Source organism: Neltuma alba, unplaced genomic scaffold (assembly GCF_004799145.2).
Source record: "Neltuma alba isolate B1F8T4 unplaced genomic scaffold, ASM479914v2 tig00012795_pilon, whole genome shotgun sequence".
Lineage (NCBI taxonomy): Eukaryota > Viridiplantae > Streptophyta > Magnoliopsida > Fabales > Fabaceae > Neltuma > Neltuma alba.
The window spans coordinates 226243-252413 of record NW_021637194.1 but is presented as its reverse complement, the minus strand read 5'-3'; the positions used below and the strand labels follow the sequence as shown (position 1 = coordinate 252413).

General features: G+C 36.4%; 3 protein-coding genes across 7 annotated transcripts; all 3 read left to right on the top strand.

Annotated features, from left to right (window-relative positions):
• The first annotated feature begins 1162 nt into the window (after nucleotides 1-1162).
• On the top strand, nucleotides 1163-7942 carry LOC114730994 (protein phosphatase 2C 70). 4 transcript variants are annotated; one of them, XM_028918116.1, is made up of 14 exons: nucleotides 1163-1361; nucleotides 2179-2368; nucleotides 2488-2634; nucleotides 2730-2911; nucleotides 3004-3162; nucleotides 3821-3999; nucleotides 4072-4140; nucleotides 4852-4987; nucleotides 5877-5971; nucleotides 6719-6834; nucleotides 7075-7204; nucleotides 7360-7414; nucleotides 7508-7609; nucleotides 7693-7942. In XM_028918116.1, the coding sequence occupies exons 1-14, from the start codon at nucleotides 1233-1235 to the stop codon at nucleotides 7855-7857; spliced, it is 1854 nt and encodes a 617-aa protein (XP_028773949.1). In that variant the 5' UTR covers nucleotides 1163-1232; the 3' UTR covers nucleotides 7858-7942. The 4 variants fall into 4 exon arrangements, with proteins under 4 accessions (XP_028773949.1, XP_028773950.1, XP_028773951.1 ...); XM_028918117.1 differs by having other exon boundaries at nucleotides 1164-1361; nucleotides 2736-2911; XM_028918118.1 differs by having other exon boundaries at nucleotides 1164-1361; nucleotides 3821-3964; nucleotides 4079-4140.
• A 1076-nt stretch (nucleotides 7943-9018) lies between these two features.
• Nucleotides 9019-14339, top strand: LOC114730995 (putative methyltransferase C9orf114). The gene is given in 12 exon segments (XM_028918120.1): nucleotides 9019-9337; nucleotides 9509-9556; nucleotides 9720-9893; nucleotides 10016-10082; nucleotides 10874-10938; nucleotides 11393-11471; nucleotides 12395-12510; nucleotides 12640-12719; nucleotides 13200-13269; nucleotides 13628-13705; nucleotides 13812-13826; nucleotides 13829-14339. Coding segments are annotated over 12 exon segments (1161 nt in total). The 5' UTR covers nucleotides 9019-9103; the 3' UTR covers nucleotides 13964-14339.
• Nucleotides 14340-16468: 2129 nt separating this feature from the next.
• Nucleotides 16469-25001, top strand: LOC114731013 (probable ATP-dependent DNA helicase CHR12). Of its 2 annotated transcripts, XM_028918133.1 has the most exons (12): nucleotides 16469-16939; nucleotides 17312-17465; nucleotides 18072-18136; nucleotides 18631-18819; nucleotides 19075-19224; nucleotides 19360-19755; nucleotides 20508-20767; nucleotides 20901-21119; nucleotides 22041-22248; nucleotides 22322-22475; nucleotides 23114-23716; nucleotides 24020-25001. In XM_028918133.1, the coding sequence occupies exons 1-12, from the start codon at nucleotides 16682-16684 to the stop codon at nucleotides 24742-24744; spliced, it is 3381 nt and encodes a 1126-aa protein (XP_028773966.1). In that variant the 5' UTR covers nucleotides 16469-16681; the 3' UTR covers nucleotides 24745-25001. The 2 variants fall into 2 exon arrangements, with proteins under 2 accessions (XP_028773966.1, XP_028773967.1); XM_028918134.1 differs by lacking the exons at nucleotides 16469-16939; nucleotides 17312-17465 and having other exon boundaries at nucleotides 18114-18136; nucleotides 18615-18819.
• The last annotated feature ends 1170 nt before the right edge of the window (nucleotides 25002-26171 follow it).

The following is a 26171-nucleotide window of genomic DNA, read 5'->3' as shown; positions in this document are numbered from 1 at the left end:
AAGAATGTTTACCATTTACTGGGCATTGAAATAAAATTTTTATCTGTTAATGATGCGTCTAATTCGCCCGCCTCACAAAATTATCCACAAATGGACAAAAACATGTCAATTTATTTAACATAGAACCCAAACTATTTTTTCGATCACACACTGTATCATTTAATTTCTCAATCACTTTATATGCACATGCATGTATTTATTCAAAGCATTAAAAATTCATTCCTTAAAGTTAACATTAACGTGTCCTTTTAAAAATTATAGTTAACTTGTATATAATATTATACTTTTATTGTTCTTAATATAAGAGCTAATTTAAAGTTAATGTTGGTCATATATATAAGATTTGTTTTACATGTTTATCAATTTTTTTCTAAATTAACCCCATTGATGTTTCCTCCAACAATAATCAATAACATATCATACTAACTAATTTAACTAATATCTTTAATCTATTCAAATTAATTAATTAAGCTTTATATTAAGAACCAAATAAGTATTATTTAAGCAAATATCATCATATTTTTGTCCCATTACTTAATACGTATGGCATTTGAAAAAGTAGTTATCACGGATATCAATTTTGATACATGTATATATGGCAGGAATTGACAGCCGTGTAAATTGTAAAATGTAAATAATACTCCCCGCTGCTTAATATAAAAGTTAATTAGAAAATTCATGATGATCTTATATATAAGATCTATTTTATATAATTATTAATTTTTTTTAAATTAATCTTATTAATATCTGGGAAAATCATAAAAAAAGATCCTAAAATTTAAAAAACGCAGATAAGGACCAGTGATAACTTCATTATGGGTTTTGATAACTTCATGATATATTATTAGTGCCAAAAACCATAATAAAGTTGTCACGAGTTCCTATTTGTTTTTTAAATTTTAAGATCTTTAATTATGATTCTTCCTTAATATTTTCCTAAGTAAAAATAAAAAAATACTTAGAATGTTTAAAAAATTATATCACATTAACTAATTTAATTAATATTTTTAATTTATTTAAATTAATTAATTAAGTCACGGTCTCGGGGCAACAAAAAAAACTAAAACCATTACGATGCATGGATTAATACGCGTTGTAATCCGGCGGTTAAATTCGATTTCGATGGAATGGTAAGAAAATTATAGTGCGACCTCTTTCTTTCGAAGCGAGCTTCCCGCAACCCCCGAGCCAATCACGACTCTCTTCGGACGAGAAGAGAGAGAACGAAGAAGATGGCAATTGTAGACAGCATTGTCAGTCTCTTTCTTCTCACTATGCTCATTCTCATCGTCGTCCTTGTCTTCTTTGCCTGTAAACCATGGCGCTTCCTTTTCTCTTCCCGGCCCCGTTCCTCCATCAAGGTACTTCCGGTTTTTATTCTTACTATCACTATCCTCGTTATTTTCCTATTGTCCATTTATGAAAAGAACTGGTCATCCGAATTTCAAAATAATGTTCTTAATAGAAAGCTCTGTTTGGTTCCGGGAATCCCAATCAGAATATTGGAAGTTCTGTTCCATGCTCTCCGTGTATGTTGATTTATTTTGTCAGGTCGACCGGGGGGGGGGGGAGGAGGAGTGATGGGGAGGCTTGATTTCAGCCTTTCCTCTATGGTCCACAGAAAGAAACAACTGCGTAAAGGTTTAGCCTTTGACGTTCTTTCCAGTCTCGTGCGAGTCCATTGAGTTGCTCGGAAACTTATGACGTAATTTATTCGAGGTTGTGGTTTACAAACATATTTTGGTTCAGTATTGATCTGGGGTTACTTATTTCCTCTTTCCTGTTTGTTCTGGCTATTTCCAAATTTCGAGCTGACGGATTAAACTAGAAAATATTTGCTCGGAGTTAATTGAACTTTAAGTTCAACCGTATATCTTAGCCGCCAATTCTAACTCCACACATATTTCCCTATTGGTTGCAGCCGTGATGTGTCTCTTCAGGTTGTTGTCGATGTAATCTTGGTTATATTTTCCTTTATGTGATATGAGTTGATTAGTGACGTAGGAGTGGATGTAATTTGAAAGAAACATCCCATGGTTATGGTTCAGGATCAAAGGAAAATGCTTTGACCACTTCTTTGTTCATAAATCTGTTTGATGATTTGTACTCCATAGTTCAAAGTTCAAACAATGTTCATGACCTTGTGCATATGATTCTTGATGAATGTTACTTTCGTAGGGTAATGAACTTGAGAGGCCTCTTGTCTTAGATGATGCAAATTTGGTGCATAACCCAAGTAGTGAATTGCCTATAGACTATGATCTTGAGGGTGCATCCATCCCCAATGAAGGTTATTTTCGCCCACCGCGACCCCCTGGACTTATTTATAAGCAAAGGCTTTCTGCTGCTTCTTGCCACATGCCTCAAGGTATTCTACCTTAATGCTACTAACGTGCAGTCAAGCTATTTTATCCTATTTTTCCTATGCTACTTTGCAATGTTGTAATACGCTTACATAATTATCCCCATGTGATAATTTGGCTTTAGATGTAGTTTCTGTTCCCTCAGAAGACGTTGCTGTTGGCCAGACACTTAAACTGTCCCCAGCCCAGTTTGCAGAGTTTCAGAAGCATAATAAAAATTTTGAAACTGACAGACTGCAAGACTTTGTACAGAGAGATATAATAGATCAAAGTAATTTCTTCTTTCAGTTAGGCTATTGTCAATTTTCTCTGTATTTGCATTTTTGCCGAATGTGTAAAGCATGTTATCATATGTCTCTATTAGAGGTGCAGGAAGTTGCCTCACTCTAGAGGTGATCACTGGTCCTTCTCGTGGACTCCGTTGTTCTGTACAATCAGCAATTCCATCCAAGCTACCGCTGACCCTGGGAAGAGTTTCCCCAAGTGATTTGTTAATAAAGGATTCAGAAGTGTCAGGAAAGCATGCCCTAATAAACTGGAATTTGGAGGTAAACCCTCTTCCTATCTGTTGGCTGTTGGACCTGCGGGTGGATTTTGCAGGATGTATATGGTACATTAACTATTGTTGAATTGCTTTCAGAAAATGAAATGGGAGTTGGTAGATATGGGTAGCCTTAATGGGACACTTTTGAATTCTCAACCAATCAAACATTTAGACCCCGGAAGCAGGCAATGGAGTAATCCAATTGAGCTTGCTAATGGAGATATCATAACACTGGGAATGACATCAAAAGTAATTGTAAGTAATGCATTTTTAAAATGCAGCACCTTCAAAACTTGTCACTAATGTGTGCATGATATTAGCTGTTGAGAGATTAACTGCAAGTCTAAGGCGGAATAGATCTAGTTGCTGAATATAATTCAGTGTTTTGCTCTCATTTGCTGTTCAAGAATGTTTTTTTTCCTAGTTTTGATGTTAAAATATATAAACTCATTGGAACTATTTTATGCATGAATATTCAAGATGACAATTTGACTAATTTCATTAAATGATGTAATTTCTATTGTGATCTAGTGATTTGATGTTTCGTACCATGGAAGCCTTTCCTGCTAGATTGACTTGTGCTGTACTTTTTTTGTATTCCTTTGATACCCCAAGAAACAGAAAAACTATATCACTGCACTCCTTTGGAGAAAGGAACTAGGGAATGCATGTTTCTGTCTTCTTTGTTATGGGGAGAGTGATTATCTGATGGTAACAAAGTTCAACTTTATGTACAGTTTTACCAAGCTCTCTTATAAATCTTACTTCTTCCTTCTGTACAAAGTTGTTTGCTCAGGATTACTCAGAATGAGTGTGCTACATTGTTAAGTTCAAATTCTATAGCCCATGATGTGAATCTTTCTTCTTTTGGGCCTGCCTATTTAATTTATTACATGTTTTTCATGTATGTTAGGTTCATATTACTTCTCAAAATAAGATTCACATTCCCTTTGGAGTTGGTATGGCATCAGATCCCATGTCTAGGCGTCGAGGAGGGAAAAAGCTGGCCATGGAAGATGTTTGCTATTATCAATGGCCTTTACTTGGGTTAGATAAGGTTCTGGATTTATACACAGTGCTTGTTCTGTCAAGGTTTCTTCCATTTTTTTGTATATTCAAAATTGTGCACATCCCTGTTGGTAGCTAACCCATCTAGATGCTTAGCTTGCAGTTTGGTCTGTTTGGCGTTTGTGATGGGCATGGTGGAGATGGGGCTGCCAGATCTGCTAGCAAGTTAGTATTCTATGCTGCATTTGTTGTCTGCTGCTTGTTTTGAAGCTTGTACTCTGCCCTATGGTCTGATGAATGTGGGCTGTGACAAAGCTTCATTTCACATTAGTATTTTTCCCCCACATTGTAAAACACTACGATCTGGTAACATACAGATCATCAACACCAGTTTGATACCAATATAACAGTATAAGATATGAAGTCTATAGGAACGATGCAGCTCATTCCCTCGGTCCCCTGCAATACATGGGCGCCCACCTAACTTGTCACCTTGATCTGTATCAATTTAACAGTGGATATCGAAGGTTCTGACTCGGCCAATACCTAATGACACTGTAGCTGAGACATGCTTTCCTTTAATCATTGTATGAAATAATTGGTCAGACCATCTAAACTTAATTATCCAATGACAAAATATACGAGGTTAAACACTTTGAGCAGATCATGTTTGTATCTGTTCTAAAATTATTCTGGATCCCTTTTCTCCGTTGCCATAAATTATGTAATTAACTAGCTCCCGTACCCTGTTCTTGCTGGTAGTTTCTGACAGTAGAAGCTACTATAATGTGACTTGTGAGTGTATTGGGATATATGATCTTCAAAATCCCAGCCTTTGTATTTTTTAAGTAGTTTTCTTTACGGATTTTACTTACTAATTCAAGATAGTTAAGTTTGAAACCTAACGCATTCTTTTTTTATGCAATTTTTAACCAGACTTTTCCCTGAGATAGTTGCAAATATATTATCAGATTCACTAAAAAGAGAGAAGGTTGTATCACTCTGTGATGCTTCAGATGTTCTAAGGGATGCATTTTCTCAAACAGAAGCTTGCATGAATCACTATTATGAGGTATATTTATTACCCTTTTGATTTATCTTATTGAACTTGTCTTCGGCTTTCTGGATCTTCTTATTACTTGTATGGTATTGGTTGACCCTGCCATCATCACATTCTGATTTTCTTAAACATCAGTATTCCAAAGTTTAGTGGGGAGGAGAAAAACAATGTGTTGATGTCTTGGTTGGTCAACTCCAGGACCAGGACCAGTGACCGCCTCTTTTGGGAAGACATGTCTCCTTTGCAAATCTGCTAAGGAGATCTGGGGAAAATGTCTGAGAATCTCACACCTTCAAAGAGCACACTGCCGTCATCTTAGAAGTGGAAGAACTTATTCATGATTTTAAACTGCTCACTTTTACTAGCACAGCAGGGCCTTCGTGCTGCAACTGGTCATGTTTAGAGGACGCATCCTATTATTATAAGTTGGTTGAAAAGAAAAAGATCTTCAGATGCCTTTTGCACCTTAAACTCATGTTTTGATGAACTAAGGGGGCAAATCAAGAGTGTTAAATCTCTGCCAACTCTATGAGAGTGGTGAAAGAAGAGGAAAAGTGGAGGAAGATTACTCAGCCCCCACCTCTGAATTCTGATTACTCCAAGCCTCCAACCTTTTCCTATCATCCACAGGCCACAAAAGGCACATCCTTATAATCTTATACCGACATCTCATTCTTTCTCTGAATCTCCCACCCTGCTTGTGCGCTCCTCTCACAGAACGAGTTAGTTACTCTTAGGCACCTTACTAAGGGGAACACATTATTCCTCTCTATGATTCTCTTTTATTCTATTTGTCTTTTTCCTGCTATAAGCTTTGAAAATCCGAGGCCCATCAACATTGGGTCCATCAAGGATGTTTGAATGTTTTGCTTTATTCTTTTTAACAATAAACGCTTTTCAGGGATGTACAGCTACAGTGCTTCTAGTTTGGGGTGATGGCAATGAAAATTTCTTTGCACAATGTGCAAATGTTGGAGACTCTGCCTGCGTTATGAAGTATGTTTCTCTATTATTGAACTAAATAAATGTTCAGATAAATCATGTGGAATTTATATCCTTTGTAGGCAAGATGACTAGCAGGCTATCAGATGTTTATCATTTATAATATGGTTAATGGCTTATGCCATCCTCACTAAACTTTTGATTGGCCAAAAGAAATAAATTGGAAAAGGAAAGCACAAAAAATGAAAATTACTTCTTCTTCTTTGTAAAATGTCTATTATGATTCTATCATCATCATCATCCGGTAATTGTGTCTCTTTTTTATTATTTTTTAATTAGTGTACGGATATCATTCCCAATCACATTATCTCATTTTCCTTTTCTGTCATGCAACGAAACTTACAAAAAAGCAAGAAGCATAATAGACATCTTGTATGATGATGTGGCATTGAGATGTGTAGACCACGCTGTTAGATAATAGTTTTCTACAAGAATAGCCAAGAATCTCAATGAAAGCAGATAATGCCATATTCTTTTACTTGCAGTTGATCGCAGTTACATTTATAAAATTGTCTACTTCGAGTTTCTCTGGCATTTTAGGGTGTCTCCTTCTCGTCTTTGCAACAAGTTCAGTGCCAATAATGGCCTTGTTCTCACCTTCCTAATGACTTTTCTCTGATTTTTGAACTTAAGTATGATTTATATGTAATTATTTTGGCTTACTGCTTATGTGGACTGTAATTTTTGTGACCATATCCTTCATGCCAATATGAACTAATTGTCAATTTATTCTTCTGGCAGTGTTGATGATAAAGAAATTAGGATGACGGAAGATCATAAGGTGACAAGTTGTTCTGAAAGGCTACGAATTGAAGAGACAGGCGAACCTCTGAGAGATGGGGAAACACGTCTATATGGTATCAATTTAAATTCAAATGTACTTTTCTTGGATTTTTTTCCCCAATATGATTAGCTGACGGGGTCAGGTTTGAGTATTGCTCGGCCCAAGGTATTTTTTGTATATACACGAATTTGAACTCAAGGCCTCGTGTTTAAGTGGCCAAAGCTCCTTCAACTCGGACCAACGCCTATTGGTTACTTTTTTTTGGATTTGATATTGAATCAGCAATCTAATCTTGCTTCTCACCTCTATACAGGTATAAATCTTGCGAGGATGCTTGGAGACAAATTTCTTAAACAGCAGGATTCTCGTTTCAGTTCAGAGCCTTATATAAGTCAAGTTGTGCACATTGATCAGGCAAGCAGGGCTTTTGCCATACTAGCAAGGTAAATTTACTTGCTGATGCATGCATTTATAAAATTTCAATTTTCATTGCAAGAACCCAGGACCAGTTGATCAAATTAATGTGATTCGCTTCCTAAAACGCAAGCATGGTGCTTTGACCCTTTAGAATATAACTTTTGCATCTGCAATCTTACAGTGATGGGCTATGGGATGTCATGAGCGGGAAGAAAGCAATTCAGCTAGTGCTTCAGGTCTTGTACAGAAACTCGAAGTTTCTGGCGATAATTTATTTCAGCTGCCTCCTCGTTAACTTGCTCTAACAGATTGCTTTTTGCACTGCACAGATGAGAGACAAGTACTCGACAGATGATGATAATTCAGCGGAAAAGATTGCAAATTTGCTGTTGAGTGAGGCTAGAACACTCAGAACAAAGGATAACACCTCAGTAATTTTCTTAGGTTTTGATACCTTATCCAGATTCTCTTATAAAGCTGAGTGTTAATATAAACTAGGAGTTTGTGTTTACAGGAAATGGTATATGTGGTGCTTTCCTCAGATCGCCTTCCTTTTTCTGTGTCGTCTCATGCTCAATCTGCGGAATCAATAATTCTTCGCCAATTACTTCTCCTGCCCTCTTTTCTTTTTCTCCTCCTCGTCCTTCGCCATTTCAGATGTTTGACATTTCGGTTTTAAACTTGAATCATACAATGCGAAGAGAACACACAGTAAAGGGAGGAGGTTGGTATCATATAATAACTTGAATCAGACAATAAGCACTCATATAATTTGACAAAATTTAGTGAGGCGTTTCAGTTCACTGTGTCGCTTGAAAGTGAGGCATGGGTCCAAAAACTGGCGCCAAAAGAATTAACAAGAAAAATAAAAAAGGGCTAGGGTGAATCATGAATGGCAGGTAGTACTAAGAGAGGGAACTTATGATAGTTAGGTTTCCAACAAGTTTTTTATATAAACAAATTGCAAGAAATAATTCAAATAATTGCAAATTCAAATTTCTCAATTACAATTGAGACATTTAAAATTTAAATATGACTATATAACTAATATTACTGCCTGTAATTATATGAATTGATATTCGTAACCCATTTAAATTTTTTTTGTATTAAATTAAATCCTTTAACTCTAAGGCAATATCTAGGCCAAAAAAAGGGTTGCAAAATCGTGTTCATGCTTGATGACGTTGTTGCGGTATAATGGCATTTGATTCGTTGTCATGTTCGTTCTTTTTTTTTTTTTTTTGGCCTGAATGTTATCATATTCCTTCTGTGATGACATTAATACGTGCAGTAAATTTCTTGCCAAATGAGCATCGAACAACAAAAAAGTTAATTCAAGTTGTAATTAGTTTAAATTGCGTGAGGATCACAACATTTTATTTCAATACAATATTATGAAAATTTTAAGCTTTGTAATCAAAAAAATTTATGGATCGATTCAGCGTTTAACATGGAATATAGAAATATGCAGGAGACTTTTTTCCTTTTTTGTTCTTTGTTTTTTTTAAAAACTGAAATATGCGTATAGCAAAACCATTTAACTAACACGACACGATTCCCCGTCACTCACAACCACCTTATCATTAAGCAGCTAATCCATAGATTCACAATGCGAAAACACAGTACCCATATGAAAAATTAGAGAGCAAATAACATAAATTTATGAAATGTTTTATACCGTCATATACATGCGTACACCCACGTATATATATGTTTATTATGTTTATTGATTTGGGATTGTGTTCTGTAAATGTCAATTTGGAGAAGTTTAATATTTAAAGCTCCAATTTTGTCCCAGCACATAACCACCCCCCCCCCCCCCGGGGGAAAAAAAAAAGGGTTCTTGCACCTAAGCTAAAACCCTCCAGGGCCAGAGGGACGTCGGGTTCCGCTCTGGTTCCAGACCGAGCAGAGACGCAGCAGAAATGGGAAAGAAGAGAAGAACGGATTCAGAGGCAGAAAAAGAAGTGAAAGAGCCACAAAACGACTGCGAGCTTATTAATGATGATGCTCAAAAGATGAAGAAGAAGCTCCGGAAGAAGGAAAAGAGAAGGAACATTGAGGAGGAGGATCACAAAGCCAAGGAAATACCTACTGTCAGCATTGCCGTGCCTGGTTCTATCATTGACAATACACAATCTTACGAGCTTGCTACTCGAGTACACTTTCTCCCCTGTCTGGGTTTTGTTTGATTACTAAGGAAGTACAGAGAACGGGAAATTCCTGCATTTTTGTTTAGGACCCAAAGAAGAAAGCATTTTTCAAGATGCCCCTGTTCTATTTCTCTTCTCTTTAATTCTGAGAATTCTTTTCAATTTCCCCCTTTTCAGTTGGCTGGTGAAATAGCTCGTGCTGCCACTATTTTCCGAATCCACGAGGTTGCTGTCTGCATTAATTGCTTGAGGATGCTACTCTTTTTTCTTTTTCAATTTTTATGATTAGATGTGCTTCAAATTATTGATTCCTCCCGATGTTCTATAGTATGATGAAAAGTTGACTAAGCTATATTGCTCATATAGATCAGTCTTGTTGTCCGAATAGGTTGTCGTATTTGACAATAAAAGGAACGCAGATAAAGACTACAATGTTGCGAAACCGGATAACACAGATGAAGAAAGTGGTGCAGCTTTCCTCATGAGAATCTTACAGTATCTTGAAACTCCCCAGTATCTAAGAAAGGCTCTCTTCCCAAAACATAACAGCTTGAGATTTGTGGTTCGACCAATTCACTGAAATGCAGCTTTCCTACTACTACAGCTAGTAACTGCGGTTCTTAAATTTGTTTATTCAATCTTTGTTCCGTGTCTAACTTTGGCAATTTGTATTATGCTTAACAGGGCTTGTTGCCACCCCTTGATGCTCCACACCATTTGCGTAAACATGAATGGGGTCCATATCGAGAAGGTAGGCTTTCATGTTCAACTGAAATTTCTACGCCACGTCTTCTAGTAAATGAAAAGTAGAATTCTTCGTTCATGGAAGCTCGATTTTAATCTTCGTTTGTCATTGACCGACCTATGCGAGATATTATAACCCTGCATTTACAGCATATCAATGGGTAGCTCCATAGGGGTCCTTTTGTATTATGAAAATGCTGTCTATGACTGTTGAAACATGGTTGCATCTAAAGAGAAATAGTAGTTATTTGTGAAGGGAGAAAAAAATAAAAAAGCTATCAGGAATATTTTCTCACCTTATTGCTCTCACTTCACAACCTGAAATTTTGACTTTTTAGTGAGGCACTCAAAGATTTGATATGGTTTGCTGCAATACACTGTTCATGCTAGGAGAGGTTAAGTTGCTACGAACATGATCATTATCATCGGGCCATGATGTTTTATTTTATATATGTTAATTATATGCTAATTACATCGTGATATGTTGATGGATATGACAAGATTTATTGTGATAGTAACTACTTGAGAGTAGTATGATTGTGTACATGCCCTCTGAGCCTCTCTTGTTTGACAAGGTTTATGGTGTTAATTATCTTGTTTATTTCTTTTTATATTTTTTTACCATTTATACAGGCATACTATCCCTCGCTTTATTTGAAGGCACTTTTCGCCCCTTTTGATAAAATATCTCCTCTCTCTGGTTAAAAAAGTAGAATAAGATCATTTACTGCATCGTTCATTGTTTTACTGCCATGGTTACTCTGGCCAGATTTTTGATATATTGCCTTAATTTTATAGGTGTCACCCTAAAAGAAAAAGATTCAAATTCTGGAGGAACACTAGTTGATGTGGGTTTGAATAAGGTATGGGCATATTATCTCATAATTTACTTAACGTGGAGCTAAACAATTTTTGTTTGGCATCAGTCAGCAAGTCGCTTTCATTTCGTTGAACACTCCTTTGTTTCCTTTTCTTTTATCTTTCACTCATTCTCTTTCCCTATTTCTCTTCTGACGTTTGTTAGTAGTGAGTGCCTTGAAGCATTATCCTGATATTCACCTCTTTTTAGCACTGGAAGACATTTGATCCGATATAATCTCAATGTTGTTTTGTTGGCTGTTAACTATTGTGTATAGATGGAAACACTCCTGACCATCCGTTGTTTGTTCATCATTTCTCTCTCTCTCTCTCTCTCTCTCTCTCTCTCTCTCTCTCTCTCTCTCTCCAAAAGTCATTTACCAAATACACTTGGTCATTGGAAATGGAAAGTATTGAGTGTCTTTGTGTACGTTCTAATTTAGCACACAACCCCTGCAGCATGTTATAGTTGACCATGAACTTGAGCCACAAAGAAGAGTTACTGTGGCAATGGGTGCCAACCGCAATCTGGATTCTGGTAATAAATTGATCTTTGTTTATCTTCCTTATTTTGATCTGCTTAAGCTGTTTTACAATCATTTTTTTTGGTATAAATTGTGTCACACGATAGTCACCATAAACCACGCCATCCTTATAGGACTGTGCAAACTATATTTTCATCCTTCTTGCTGTTATGTTATATATCTCAGCTTCTTCAAACTATTGCCCATCTTCCTACCTCCAACTGTGAGTCGGTCAAATGCAGTACCATTTTCTTAATCTTTTGTTTTCTCACTTAAAGAGATGGCTTTTTTGTTTGGTATTTATCCTTGGGGAGTGGGGGAAACCGACTTTCTTTCCTTTCCCGTGCAACCTTTCATTATCAGCCTTGGGTTTTCATTTGTTTCTCTTGCTATCTCATTATGACAAATTTTAGGTTCTAAAATCTAATTCTGATATGCCATTTCCTTAGAGTACTGTTCTTTTTTGTTCTATCCCAGAATTTCTGTCAATGTTTTTTTCCTTTCAAGATTTTTTTGGGAGGGTTGGTGGAGTTTTCTTCCATATTTATAGCATGCCTTTATGCACAATAAGAGATCATTGCAGAGGTCAACTAAATATAATTTCCAAAAGCAATTTCTGGCCAAATACTTAATCTGCAAGTGGGAAAAATGTTTCACAGATGTTCTAAGTTAAGCTCTATTCTTCTTCTCTTGAAATGAATCATCTGCCCTTCTTACATATTAGGCTTTGATAAAAACAAGAAAAATTTCATTTAGTGCAAGAGAAAGTAAAGGCTAAGGTGATTATTGAGGAAGTGTGGTTCTGAAGAAGCTTCAGTTATAGACGGGGGCTTGCTGATGCTTACTATTTGGCTATTTGATTGCTTGTGTAATCTTTCTTTGGTTTGAAACCAAGTTCGATGCTTAGGAATTACAACGATCTTTTTCATTCATCTAGATTTACCACATCAGATTGTCTCATCATCCAAGCCTAGGGAAGAAGGACTATATTGGGGATATCAAGTGCGTTATGCGCATAATCTGAGTTCAGTGTTTAAAGATTGCACATACAAGGTATCCCTTCTCTCCCTTTTTTTTTTTTTTTCCATCTTGGACTTTTCCTTCTAACATCCATATACCATAATTTTTGTTTTACTTTAATTCATATGCCTGTTCTCGTGTTAACTTGTGTTATTATGACAGGGTGGCTATGATCATATAATTGGCACCTCTGAGCACGGTCAGATTATCAAGTCATCTGATCTTAAAATTCCATCCTTCAGGTATTTGGCGTATTACCAGTTATAAAATTCTTTATATCAGATAGATTATTTACGTGCTAATTCTAACCTATGTAGATTGCTTATTCAAGCAAACAAAAAATATAAAATTTGCCTCTGTATTGGCTGCAGGGAGATCATATATTTCACCTTCTACAATACGTTATAATTGTTTTTACGCATAAATAATTACGGTAGTTTTGCATTGAACTTGTTTCCTTTATTGATTCATTCCTTGTGAATTTGTCATCTTATTATGTAAATGTTATTGGAGCTTAAAGAGTCTTCTTTCTAGTGTTCTTTTTCTTTAAAGAGAAAAAAAAATCCACTGGTGAAGTCCTTCTACTTAATTCAAGCTTCACAAACTGGGTATGTCTGAAGCAGTGAAGTGTGAACGTTAAATAAAATTATATGTTTGCGATGATTCAAAGTTGTTTCCATTCAAATTTAATTTATGATTTGCTTGTTTGTCTAATTTGGTAGGCACTTACTGATTGCCTTTGGTGGACTTGCTGGGTTAGAAGAATGCATTGAAGAAGATGATGTCTTAAAGGTATTCCTTTGTTCAATAAATCATATCTATGTGGTACCTGTGGTTCCCGTCTCAAAACAACTGCCAACCCGAGATTCCCTAGAAGTTGCAAAAACCACTCCTGCGGGATGCCCTTTCAGTTCATGAAAAATGTTTTCTGTGTTTTTGGGTTGATTTTTTGTTTGTTGTGAGCTCTTTTGTCTTCATTCTTCTAAATTTCTCGAGTTACATGTACAGAATTTCATAGTTTCATAAATAGTGACAATTAGCAGTCTTGGACGTCTTTGTGAGCTGCGTGTGATTGTTTATCATAGATGTACAACGGTGCTGAATAAAATTTCCTCGCTGCTCCCCGCCCCTTGTATTAATTTTAAAAAAGGGGAAAAATGCAGGCGATGTATTCCATTTATACTTGAACACATGCCCTCATCAGGGGAGCCGGACAATCCGGACTGAGGTACTATCAACCTAACCTTTTTTGTCTTTTGCTAGCCAAAAGTGTAAAAAAGTTTTTACCTGTTTAGAATGTTGTCACTGTTAAATTTCCATCTTTTTGAATACAGGAAGCTATCTTGATCTCTCTCCAGTATTTCCAAGAACCAATCAGCCGTGCATTGCAGAGTTGAACGTTAAGTTAGTGGAGAATACCCGTGGCCATCAAACATTCATTGCATTGGCTTTATTTCCTAGTCATGGATCCCTCAGGTTTTGTTGAGGCGACAATTCTGCAAACTCCGGCTAAAAGTAGGACGGGGTCCATGGTTTTCTGCTCTTTGACAGGGGAAATAGCCTAGTTTGAATCTCGCCCCGTACTTACACAGTTACATTCTAAAGGGAACACTATGTTGCTCACTTGTACTATTCTTTTCAGGACCTTTGTGAAATTGTTGCGGCACCTTGTTTACCTTAACTAGCAGCTTCCATGCTGGCCCATCTGTATATGCCATTTATAATTGCTTATGGGTTATGCTGGATTTTCTGCTGCGTCATCAGAAAAGTACATGCAGAAAGTATTATGCATGACAGTTGTAACTAATATTTTGCGTAAGCGTGTTAAACTTTTTAGTCCTTCCTGAAGGGCTTTTGTTTCTTGTCCAGGCCTTGAAAAGATGGTATCAAACTAATAGAAAGGAATTTGTAATTTTGGAAGTTTTGGGGATGGTAGAAGAGTGCTCTGGACGTAATCCTTCGGCATCAATGATAGAGTTAACGCCGAAAGAAAAAAACAATAGTTGTTGAGAGAATAATTGGTTTAAAGATAACCTGAGAGAATGTGGAAATAAGATGGTGTTTATATGTACATTAGAGGGTCTGAATAAGGGAGAATGGCAATTAAGGACTTTATAAGAATGTTAATACTATAAAATAATTTTTTTAGGAAAAAAAATTAGTGCTGAAATATAGAGAAATAAATACTAAATTTAGGAACCAAGTTGTGGTGAGGTCTTAATTTAGTTTTAACCTTATTATAGAATTCTTAATTGTCATTCTCCTTTTAAATAATTAGTACTCCTCCGGTCCTTAATATAGGATCCAATTAGTGAGTTGGTTTTGGTCCTAAATATAAGACTCATTTCTCATATTATTAATTTTCTCTAAATTACCCCTATAGATACTCCATCAACCATAATCAAGTAGAAGATAGAGAGGGGTATTAAGAAAGATGATTATGGTATTTTAGGAAAAATGTGTCACAATTTTTATAATTAACTAGCTTACCTAACTTCCTTAATATAATCAAATTAGTTAAATAGGTCCTATATTAAAGACCGGAGGAGTATTACTTGTTCGTAATTGTAATCCTCAAGCTTTCTGTTTATCGTGCGTGGCATAACATAGTTGGTTTAAGACTTGACTAACGGTATGTTTTTACGTCGACAGGGTTTGAATACTTCACTGCAAGATCATCAAGATATCTGTAAGTGATAAAAGATGAAATATTTAACCATGAACAAATCAAAATGTTATAAAAATAAAATCATTTCTGGTATATTTAGTGTTGACCCATCAGTGCTTTTGTTTGTGTTTGGATTTTGGGGGGACAATGCCCGTAAGCCATTACGAGTTGATGCTTCCATTGAGAATGTGACTTTGCGTGACTGAAAATGGATACAATTGTTAAGTGCCATATAATAATATCTTAAATAATAAAATTACAATGAACACGAAGTGAAATAATTGGATGTTATATTTTAAATTAAGTATTTATTAATAAGATAGAAAGGTAATAATTTTTTTCTGTGATATATATAAATAGTAATGAAAAAGTTTATCTTGAACCCAACTTATTCACATTTTTTCAGAATTTTATAGTATACGTTTTTTATTTCAATTTTTTTTTTAGTAAAATACCCTCTAAAGAAGTATGAGAGAGCATCGTAGTAAGAAAATTAGATGTGTATATTTAAATTAATAGGAGATATTCGATAAAAAGTATTTAACATTTGACTTAATATAGTTTTACATTTAAAATAAAAGTCTATATCATGTGATGAAATTAAGAAGATATACAATTCAGACACATGGTAATGAATAATTTGTCTTCTAAACATAAAATCTAATTTTTCAATAATGATAACAGTACATTATAATTATTCTGATGCTTGTTTTTATTGGATGAGTAAAACTTATTGAGATGTGATTTGTTTCCGTACTCATAAATAAAAATATAAAATTTTCAAGAAGTTGAAAATTGAAAGTTAAACTTCTCGCACCATTTGAAAAGTAACTCTTAGAGTTAAAATCAAGAAATTGACGCTTTTTAAGTGTTTTATATTAATGGTTTGAAATTGTACTTCACAATTAAACCATTTAGACCTAAAATAGAAATAATTGTGATTTAAAAATACAAAATACATAAAATTTTATAGAACTGCTAGAAAAGTTAACTTTTATAATTATTTGGAAGTGTTTGGGTATTTTAAAAAGTACTTTTTTAAAACATCTTTTTTAAGTTGAGATAAATTTTTTTATATATTTATTTCGCATACTGTAAAATTATTTTGAAAATTTTAATTTTAATTTCATCTAAATACTCTTTTAGCCAAAACAAAGGAAGTTAAAATACAAACGGGACGTGTTTTTTGCCAACAAAATACAAACGGGACTTGGAGGGGCATAAATGTCTTACCATGTAAACTTAGAGCCGTGTTTGGAATAAACATATAGAAGGCACTTGGCAACAAGACCCTCGAGGCATCCCCGTTTATAAGCGAAGAGAGAGAAAGCGGCGAAGGGAGGGTTTTGGGCGAAGTAGTGAAACATTGAAACGATAATAGGAGGGCGTGAGCGTGCGTATGTTTGTATTGTCTTTGTAAGAAGAGTGTGTTTTTGTTTGTCACTCTAAACTCAAAAGGCATAGCAAGCACAGATTAATTCCCTCTTTCAAATATTCGTTAAATAAGCAAACCGTTGCTTCGCTCCCGCCACGCTCATGGCTCAGCTGCAGAGCCAACAGCAGCAGCAGCCACCCATTGATCATGCCCAGAAGACCAAGACCCTCATTTGTGCTCTGAACCTTGTCTCCCGTAACCTCCCTCTGCCTCCTGATCTTTTCAACACCGTTTCTTCCATCTATCACGGCGCCGAAGATGCTTCTAGTGATGACCATGAATGCGAGGTCCCTGATGGAAGTGGGGGTGGAGCCGGATCTGAGGAGAAACAGGGGGATGCCCATGCTGACAAGGTTTTGGTAGGTGTTTTATCTGAAATTTTTGTTTAATTTTGTCTCATGGTGTCTGATTTTTGGGGTAATTGGCGGAGTTTGTGAAGCTAGGGATGTTTCTTTGTAATGGGTTCTTGCCAAGTTTTGGTTTTTTCTCCAGGAATTATCTGTGAATTGGGAAAATTTATGAGTTCTTCGTGTTTGGGGGCATGCTACATGCAGCCTAGGTGGAACTTAATTCATGGGCAATTAGCCTGTCTTTCACAATTTTGTTATCTTGACTGATTCTTTGTTACAGTTCTTGTTCAGTTATACCCGGCTTTCCTTTTCCTTTTGTTTTTGATAAAGCTTCTAACTTTTGGCAAATTTGTGCGATTGTTTTTTTTTTTCCTTGTTCAGGATAATACAGGAAATTCTAGAGAAGATTTGTTGACGGATCTTGAAGATGCACTATTGAAACAACGACCAAGCTGTGTGTCAGGTTACAAATTGAAGGAAGAAAGGGAAAGCCGTTATAAAAGTCAGATTCAGCATCGGTTAAATGAACTTGAAGGTTGACAATTGTAGTAAAAAAGAAGCACCACCTTCTCTCTTACAAATTTTGCACTATGTTAACATGGTAGAAAGTGTGTATTTCTTATCCCTGCTCTCAGTACGGGAATTCATTCAAGAAATACTATTATGAATCCTTTCAAATTTTCATAGCATTGATAGATTGATCAACCTGTCTTTATAATGTTGTCATACTGCTAATGACCTTTAGAACTATAGCTTCCGTAAGACCATCTATCTTGGCCACTTTGAATGAATAGGAGGGAAGGGCCTATACAGATTCATCCTGTAAGGACGCCAGCACCTTTCAGCTTTCCTGTTTACCCAATCAACGCCCTCCTCCATCCATCTATTCCCCATCATAGCACTTGGAATGACTTCTACAGACCTTCATAACGGTACTCTTGCCGAGAAAGCCCTTCCACATCAAAGGAACTTAAGCTTTCACTAACCCCACAGGCCTTTTTTGCTATCACACAAGAAAAATGCCTTATCGCCAATGATGCTAAACATAACTCACTTGTCTTGTGCATTGACTGAGATTGGCCTAAGTTATATCAACGATCTTAGAAAAAATTTACTTAGACGCAGTATTGTTTTGAACCAGGATTGCCTTCAAGCAGGGGAGAGGACCTGCAGACAAAGTGCCTACTTGAACTGTATGGACTGAAGGTAAACTTGATTCTTGAAATCCTTCTTTGACACTTACTGTATTTTGGCTCATGTCTATCTTAGAAGCTATATATATGCATATATTATAGGTGGGCTTTGGCCTATCCTAGAAGATAGACAGACTTTATGTCTGTTTATGCAATGTGAAGTTGGAAACTTCTGTTGTTTCTGTGGCTTTTGAATTGTCATTGAGTTTGGCCAAGTTCTGCCTTTGTTAGAAGTTAGAAGCTAGTCGGCACTTATGTCTTTTGACTAGTTTTAAATTAGAACACTCTTGTGGTTGTGTTGCCCTTAAATGTGGCTAAATTTATCCAATGTATGAAGTCAAACATTTTGCAGATGCAACATCTAGCTTTCTCTTCATTGTAATATAATGTGTGGGTAAAGGGTCTTTTCTAGTGAGGGTAATTAGCGCATATGTATTTGTTTTTTCTAACTAGAGCCGAGAAATGACATGAATTGTGTCCTTGTTGGCAAGGACCTTTTTTTGGCAGCTAGGAGAGTTGCAGAAGAAGGTTCGATCTGATGTGAGTGCTGAATACTGGCTCAATGTTAAATGTGCACATCCTGGCAGGCAGTTGTTTGATTGGGGAATGATGCGGTTGCGTCGTCCTATGTATGGTGTTGGAGATCCATTTGCCATGGATGCTGATGATCAGTTAAGGAAGAAAAGGGACGCTGAGGTGATTATATATATTAATATTTTCTTCCTCTGTTTGTGTTTGAAATGGCTTTCCGTATAATGTAATAACATATGTTATAGTTCATATCTCTGTATGATGAGGCCTTATTGCCGCATTGGTAATGTGCCAGCTTTTTGGTGGATTCCTCCAACTGTTGTTATGCTCCTATTATGGTTTATTCTGATGGTTTACGGCCAGTGCTTGGAATGGACTAAAGTTTGCTTTTCACCTTTGCCTCTAAAACCTCCTATGCAGAGATTGTCAAAATTGGAAGAGGAGGAGAAGAATCAAATAGAGACCAGAAAAAGAAAATTTTTCGCGGAAATACTTAATGCTGTCCGTGAGTTCCAATTACAGATTCAAGCTTCTTTGAAACGAAGAAAACAAAGAAATGATGGTGTCCAGGTATAAAATTCCTTCTCCAGTCTTTCATGGGTCACCAAGCATTTGTTATGTGGAAGAAAATACGTTATCTAAATTCGGGATATAAGTTGCATATAAAATTTGAAATTACTTGTGAATTCTCATGGTGATTTTCAGGCATGGCATGGAAGGCAAAGACAACGTGCAACAAGGGCTGAGAAATTGAGGTTTCAAGCCTTAAAGGCTGATGATCAAGAAGCTTATATGAGAATGGTCAAAGAGAGTAAGAATGAAAGATTGACTTTGCTTCTTGAAGAAACAAATAAGTTGCTTGTAAATTTGGGAGCAGCTGTTCAACGTCAAAAGGACTCAAAACAAATGGATGGCATCGAACCTTTGGAAGACTCAGAAGCTGAACTACCAGAGTCAGATGGTTCAAAAAATGGAATATCCAAGGAATCACCTGCTGAGGAATATGCTGACATGGTAGATTCTGATCACAATGGTGACACTAGTGATTTACTTGAAGGTCAACGGCAATACAACTCTGCCATACATTCAATTCAAGAAAAGGTACATGTCGGCTAATTTTATCGCACCAAAGGTCTTTAAAATAAATAGTTGACCCAATGAAAGATGTGTTGTGTTTGTCAGAGGTGGTGCGACTTTTAGCCAGCACGTGCATTATTTCTAATGTTTGTTGGACATTTGGTATAGCGAATGCTTTAGTTGGATGAATGATGATCTTATACCAGGGTCAATTCATGACTTGTTACTGAACAATATATGGATAATAACATTCCTTCTGATGCAAGAGAGAAACTTTGGTTGATTCTCCCTGGCTAGCCGCCCTACCCGCCAACAAAAAAAAGGGGTAAAGAAATGATTTTGCTCCATCTGTATCCTACTCAGGACAAATCACAATGTTGCCTGAGATTAATAGTTACGTTAGAATGTGCATGAAATGTGGGGTATCCTATATACTGTTTCCAGAATAAATTCTAGTGGTCTGATTTCACCTCATATGCCTTGCACAACTGTCAGTCTGGTTCTGCTCATGTCAAACACTTGGAATTTTGTTCCTTCTATGTAGTAGAATAATTATCAGAAGTTCTTGTCTTACAAGGTTCTCATAAACTATACGAGTTTAACATTATTGAAATTAATGCAAAATTTGATGGGAGATTGGAAACCAATCTCATTTCGTTTATCGGTTTTCCAGTAGTGAAAATGTTGCACGGTTAGTCACTTGTAATAGTGTGCCTTATATGGCTCCTTCTCTATGAAAGTTAAATGCGGTATGCTAACAATTTGTATATTTGCAGGTAACTGAGCAACCTTCTACTCTTCAAGGTGGAGAGTTAAGACCATATCAGTTAGAAGGGCTTCAGTGGATGCTTTCCTTGTTCAATAACAACCTAAATGGAATTTTGGCGGATGAAATGGGGCTGGGGAAGACAATACAAACAATTTCTTTGATAGCTTATCTTATGGAGAACAAGGGCGTGACTGGTCCCCACTTGATTGTGGCTCCAAAGGCTGTTCTGCCAAATTGGATCAGTGAATTCTCGACATGGGTTCCAAGGTATGTCCATTGGAGTTTGTAAAGCTACAACCTCCCCTGGTCTCCTAGTGGGAAGAGGGAGGGGTGTTGTGTTTGTTGGATTTATGTAGATCAGAATCACTTTCAAATCACTTGTGGATTTTCGTGTATTCAGCATTACAACTGTTCTTTATGATGGACGGCTGGATGAGCGAAAAGCAATGAAGGAGGAGTTATCAGGAGAGGGGAAGTTTAATGTTCTGATAACACACTATGACCTTATAATGAGAGATAAGGCGTTTCTCAAGAAAATTAACTGGTACTACTTGATTGTGGATGAAGGGCATCGGTTGAAGAATCATGAGTGTGCTCTAGCAAGAACTCTTGATTCTGGGTATGATCCAATATGGCCAATATTTTCCTTAGAATAATTTTTTTCAAGGTGTACACTTTCTGGATTCTAATGATCCAGTTGAGGTGATTTTGTTTCCATTTTGAATAATTTTTTGAGTAAAACTTGATGCGCCCTTTTATTTTATTTTTCAAAACATGCATGTTTACTATCTCAATTTTGAGCTTTTTTGTGTTTTATCTTCAAATATACACTTTTTCATTCAATTTTTCTTTTATTTGGACGTATCATGCTCAAGAGGAGCGTTAACCTGAAGCTATTTATAATTTATAAATTATTTTAAAACATTTTATGTTAGTTTTACAGAATGACTCCTAAAGGCTTTTCTTCTTCATATTAGTCCTTTTTTTCAACATTGTATAATATTTTTAATATATAAATATGTAACTGTCATCATTTTGACCACAATATGGAACCGTGAATTAGTACTTTCACCAATTTAATGTTGGCCTAGTTTTGAAACATTGAGATTGAATATAACTTATATAACATGATGACTTTGTTATGAGGATTTCCTTTTTCCTATTTTATGATTCTGCCTGCTACTTTGTTGTTTTATTTGAGAGCTGTTCTAGTAATCGCGTTGTTAATAACGGTTGAGTCAAGTGGAACAAATGTGATGCCTATAAGTGAGATTTCAAATTGAGCCTTAAAGATGTGGCAAAAGAAACAAACTTTACTGGGGAGAGCTACCTCTTATTTGAAGCCTAATGACACTTGAATATGGATTAGTTCGTAGTATTGGATGCGTGATAGCTGCCCCAAAATAAAATTATTTGTGCTGTACGTCATCTTGATTTTCTTTGGTCGTGCAGAAAAGTTTCATTTCTTAAACAAATCTCGATGACTTTAAATGGAATGAGATTGTATGACTTCTCTAATTGAAATTGTACTTGTGTGCAGCTATAACATCCAACGTAGGCTACTGCTGACTGGCACCCCTATTCAGAACAGTTTGCAGGAATTGTGGTCCCTTCTTAATTTTCTCCTTCCAAACATTTTTAACTCAGTTCAGAATTTTGAGGACTGGTTTAATGCCCCCTTTGCGGATCGAGTTGATGTCTCTTTAACAGACGAAGAACAGCTATTGATCATTCGTCGTCTTCATCAAGTGGGTTTCTCTTCTAGTTTCGGTTGTTCTGGCCCTTTCCAACTTCTTTCTGATGTATCTTTTTCGCTCTTAGGTAATAAGACCCTTCATATTAAGAAGGAAGAAAGATGAGGTGGAAAAATATCTTCCAGGGAAATCTCAGGTCATCCTCAAATGTGATATGTCATCATGGCAGAAAGTATATTATCAACAAGTTACTGACTTGGGCAGAGTTGGCTTGGACAATGGTTTGTTTGTTTTTTTTTTTTTTTTTTGGTCATGCTCTCCATTTATCTCCTTGGCCGATTCTGCTTTTTAACAACTTAACATCACCAACCCCTCGCCCCCCAAAAAAAAAAAAATTGTTTCAAAATGCTTTCAATTTAATGTTTGTTTGTCAACTGAAAGTGTTTAATCACCCCCTCCCCCAAACAAAAAAAAAAAACAACCTTTTTCAATGGATGCTTATGATTCAGATAAGCCCATCTTCAAAAAATAGAGCTACGAACCTTTTCTGTGCTATTTAGTTGCCTGCAATTTCCCTAGTGATGTTTGGGCTGTTAGTCCCTCTGATCACCTAAACAAGAAATTCCCTATTATTGTTATGTTTTACCAGTTGCAACTTTCTTTTGGATTGGCGAATCCTGAAAAACCCATTCGTGGTAGTTGAATATGGAAATGGTTTCTGATCACTTGATGTGTTGATTTTTTTTTTTTTTTTTTAAAGTGTACATGTTCAAATCTTTTTCTTTCAATGAATGTAATTGAGATTTCAAATATTCTAACCCCAGTGATACTTAGGTTGTTTTCAAAGCTTTTTGTGCTTACATAAGATCTGTAAATAGTTTCTTTCATAAACGTTTATCTAATTGGAGAACACTTTTAGGCACTGGGAAATCCAAGAGTCTACAGAATTTAACAATGCAACTCAGGAAGTGTTGTAATCATCCCTACCTCTTTGTGGGGGAACATAATATGTGGAACAAAGATGAGATTGTCCGAGCATCAGGGAAGTTTGAACTACTTGACCGTTTGCTACCAAAACTTCGTAGAACTGGGCACAGAGTCCTTATGTTCTCACAGATGACTCGTCTCATGGACATTCTTGAGATTTATCTGCGGCTTCATGATTTCAAGTTTCTTAGACTTGATGGCTCAACAAAAACTGAGGAAAGAGGGACTCTACTGCGACAGTTCAATGCTCCTGACTCTCCATACTTTATGTTTCTTTTGAGCACCCGTGCTGGAGGCCTTGGTCTAAACTTGCAAACGGCAGATACTGTTATAATTTTTGATAGTGATTGGAACCCTCAAATGGATCAACAAGCCGAGGATCGAGCTCATCGCATTGGACAAAAAAAAGAAGTTCGGGTTTTCGTTTTGGTTAGTGTGGGATCAATTGAAGAGGTGATTTTGGAGCGTGCAAAACAAAAGATGGGCATTGATGCTAAAGTCATCCAGGCAGGGCTTTTTAACACAACTTCAACAGGTTTGTTGTAGTCCTGATATATCATGACACTAGAATATCTGTGCTCACTTTTTCTTAATCAAGCAGAGGGTTTTGTTTAAATTTTAAAGTAAAACAGGGTGAGAAAATAGCCTGTGGTTGACTGATTCAGCAGCACTGAACCAGTCTCCCTCTGACACTGTTGCTTATGCTGTTTATAACCATGTTTGAACACGTTACTTGTCAAGCTGCACTAGAAAAATAACAAATCTTAGAAGAGTTTGAGATAAATAATTGAGTCATTGAAGTCCGTCATGTATTTAAACTGTGTGCGCGCGCTTGCAGCTCAGGACAGGAGAGAAATGTTGGAGGAGATTATGCGCAGAGGCACAAGCTCACTTGGGACTGATGTACCAAGTGAGAGAGAAATCAACCGTCTTGCAGCTCGAACAGATGAAGAATTTTGGTTGTTTGAGAGAATGGATGAAGAGAGAAGGCAAAAGGAGAACTACAGATCTCGTCTAATGGAAGAACATGAAGTGCCAGATTGGGTATACTCTGCAGCAGCTAACAAGGATGACAAGGTCAAAGCTTTTGATTTTGGCAGTGTTACAGGAAAGCGGAAAAGAAAAGAAGTGGTATATGCTGATACATTAAGTGATCTACAGTGGATGAAAGCTGTGGAGAATGGCGAAGACGTGTCAAGGCTTTCAGTTAAAGGGAGAAGAAGAGACCACCTGCCATTGGACAGCAACACAATTTCTGGTGATAATGTCGGGGCGGAAGAAAGTTTTTCTGAATTACAAAATGAAAGCTTCTCCATGGCGAAAGAGAGATCAAATGAAGGCTCTTTCCATGTGACCAATCCGGGTCCTGCCCCAAAAAGACTCAGGCAGGAAGGAATGAACACTCAGAAACATGAATACGAGGGCGTCAGAGGAAGTGGTTTGATTGAGCATGTGTTTTCCTGGAATACCCATAGAAAGAAAAGATCAAGCAGTCTTACTCAGAGCTCGGCGTTATCTGATTCTAGGGGGCAGAGTTCTAATGGAAGATCGAATTGGAGCTGATGTGCCATGTCTGCCAATCTTTACCATAGCAATGAAGCTGTGATTCTGCTTTTAGCCCTAGGAATTTATCAGTATCTTTTGCTGGATGACGCTCAATCAACAAATGATCATTTCCGCCAAATTCATCCTGGTATTTGTAATTTGTTTATCAGCATTAATGTAATATCCACCAATGTCAGTTCATGATCTTGTAAGCTCAAGTTTTGGGATTGGCCTCTTAAAAACGGGTGATCTGACCTGACTTTTTAGCCACTTAACTGAAAATGAAGTGTTGCGTAGATCAAAAGCTGAAAATTAAGCGGAGAAGGAATGCAGGAAAGTTATTTAATTAATCTTTTAATCAGGTTAAAACGAAGCGGCTTATTAAAAGTTATTGGAAAGATTAATTTTTTTTATTCTTCAATTTTGAATTCAATTATAACTTAACCTCTTAACTTTGACTTGGAACTCAGTTTATGAATTTTTAATTTAAGAGAAGCTTAGTCCTTAATGTTTTTGTATTTAATAAATTAATTCTTGTATCCTATGTGACTTTCGAGCAAGCTCTACACAGACTCTATAGAAGTGACTTTTTTCCAAAATTAAACAAAAAAAAAAAAAAAGGTCAACTAGTTTTCATGCGGGTAGTTCCCGTATATTTAACCTCATTTGAACACACCTATCTCCTCCTTCGTTTCCATAATTCCCGTCAGGTGAAGATCTCTAACTTTCACCTTTCTCCTTCTCGTTATCTTGCGCTCTCTCTTAATTCACATTGTTTTTTTCTTCCTCTTCCAGCCATGAACAACGCAACTGAGCCCTCTACATCCTCTTCATTTTCATTGTCGGCGAGAGACCCAAGCACCGTTATTCATCCTAGGCGCGAACCTTTCGAGCATGGCCTCTTGCTCATCCCCAAACTCATCTTCTCCGACTCGACACAAATCAGAACAGAAGCTTCTTCATCTTAAATTGTTGCTTACAGATACGCGATCTGTGCACCCGTTTTATTTTAATTTTCAATCCATGTGAAGCTTACTTGGAAGCCACATAGGATAGCTAGATGATGAGTCATATATAACATGGATTAGTTTATTAAATAAGAAAATATTAGGACTAAGTTTTAACCCAGTTTAAAGTTATTGAGTTGAGTGGAGTGAGTCATGACTGAATTAAAAATAAGATCAAAATTAATTTTCCCAAAATCATTAATTACAGCATATATCTTCATTTCGGCATTTTTAGGCGTATCTCTATCTTGGTATCTCGTTAGAGCTCCATCTATTTCTGAATTTTGATAGCTACTGGTAATTGTCTGTAGACGTTCTTCTGTTAAAAGCATTGTTGCCTATAAGCCTATCAGTCCTTGATGAAATTGGTCGACTTCAGTCTTCAAGCCTTGTGCACCAGTCTCGAAAGTGTTGGTCAACTTTATTAATAAGACTTAG

Coding starts and splice junctions, on each gene's coding strand:
- LOC114730994 (XM_028918116.1), top strand. CDS start 1,233: ATGGCAATTGTAGACAGCATTGTCAGTCTCTTTCTTCTCACTATGCTC. Junction 7,205..7,359: donor GCTTTTGCCATACTAGCAAG/GTAAATTTACTT, acceptor GCAATCTTACAG/TGATGGGCTATGGGATGTCA. Junction 7,610..7,692: donor GAACAAAGGATAACACCTCA/GTAATTTTCTTA, acceptor TTGTGTTTACAG/GAAATGGTATATGTGGTGCT.
- LOC114731013 (XM_028918133.1), top strand. CDS start 16,682: ATGGCTCAGCTGCAGAGCCAACAGCAGCAGCAGCCACCCATTGATCAT. Junction 19,225..19,359: donor AAAGAAATGATGGTGTCCAG/GTATAAAATTCC, acceptor GGTGATTTTCAG/GCATGGCATGGAAGGCAAAG. Junction 23,717..24,019: donor TTTTAACACAACTTCAACAG/GTTTGTTGTAGT, acceptor GCGCGCTTGCAG/CTCAGGACAGGAGAGAAATG.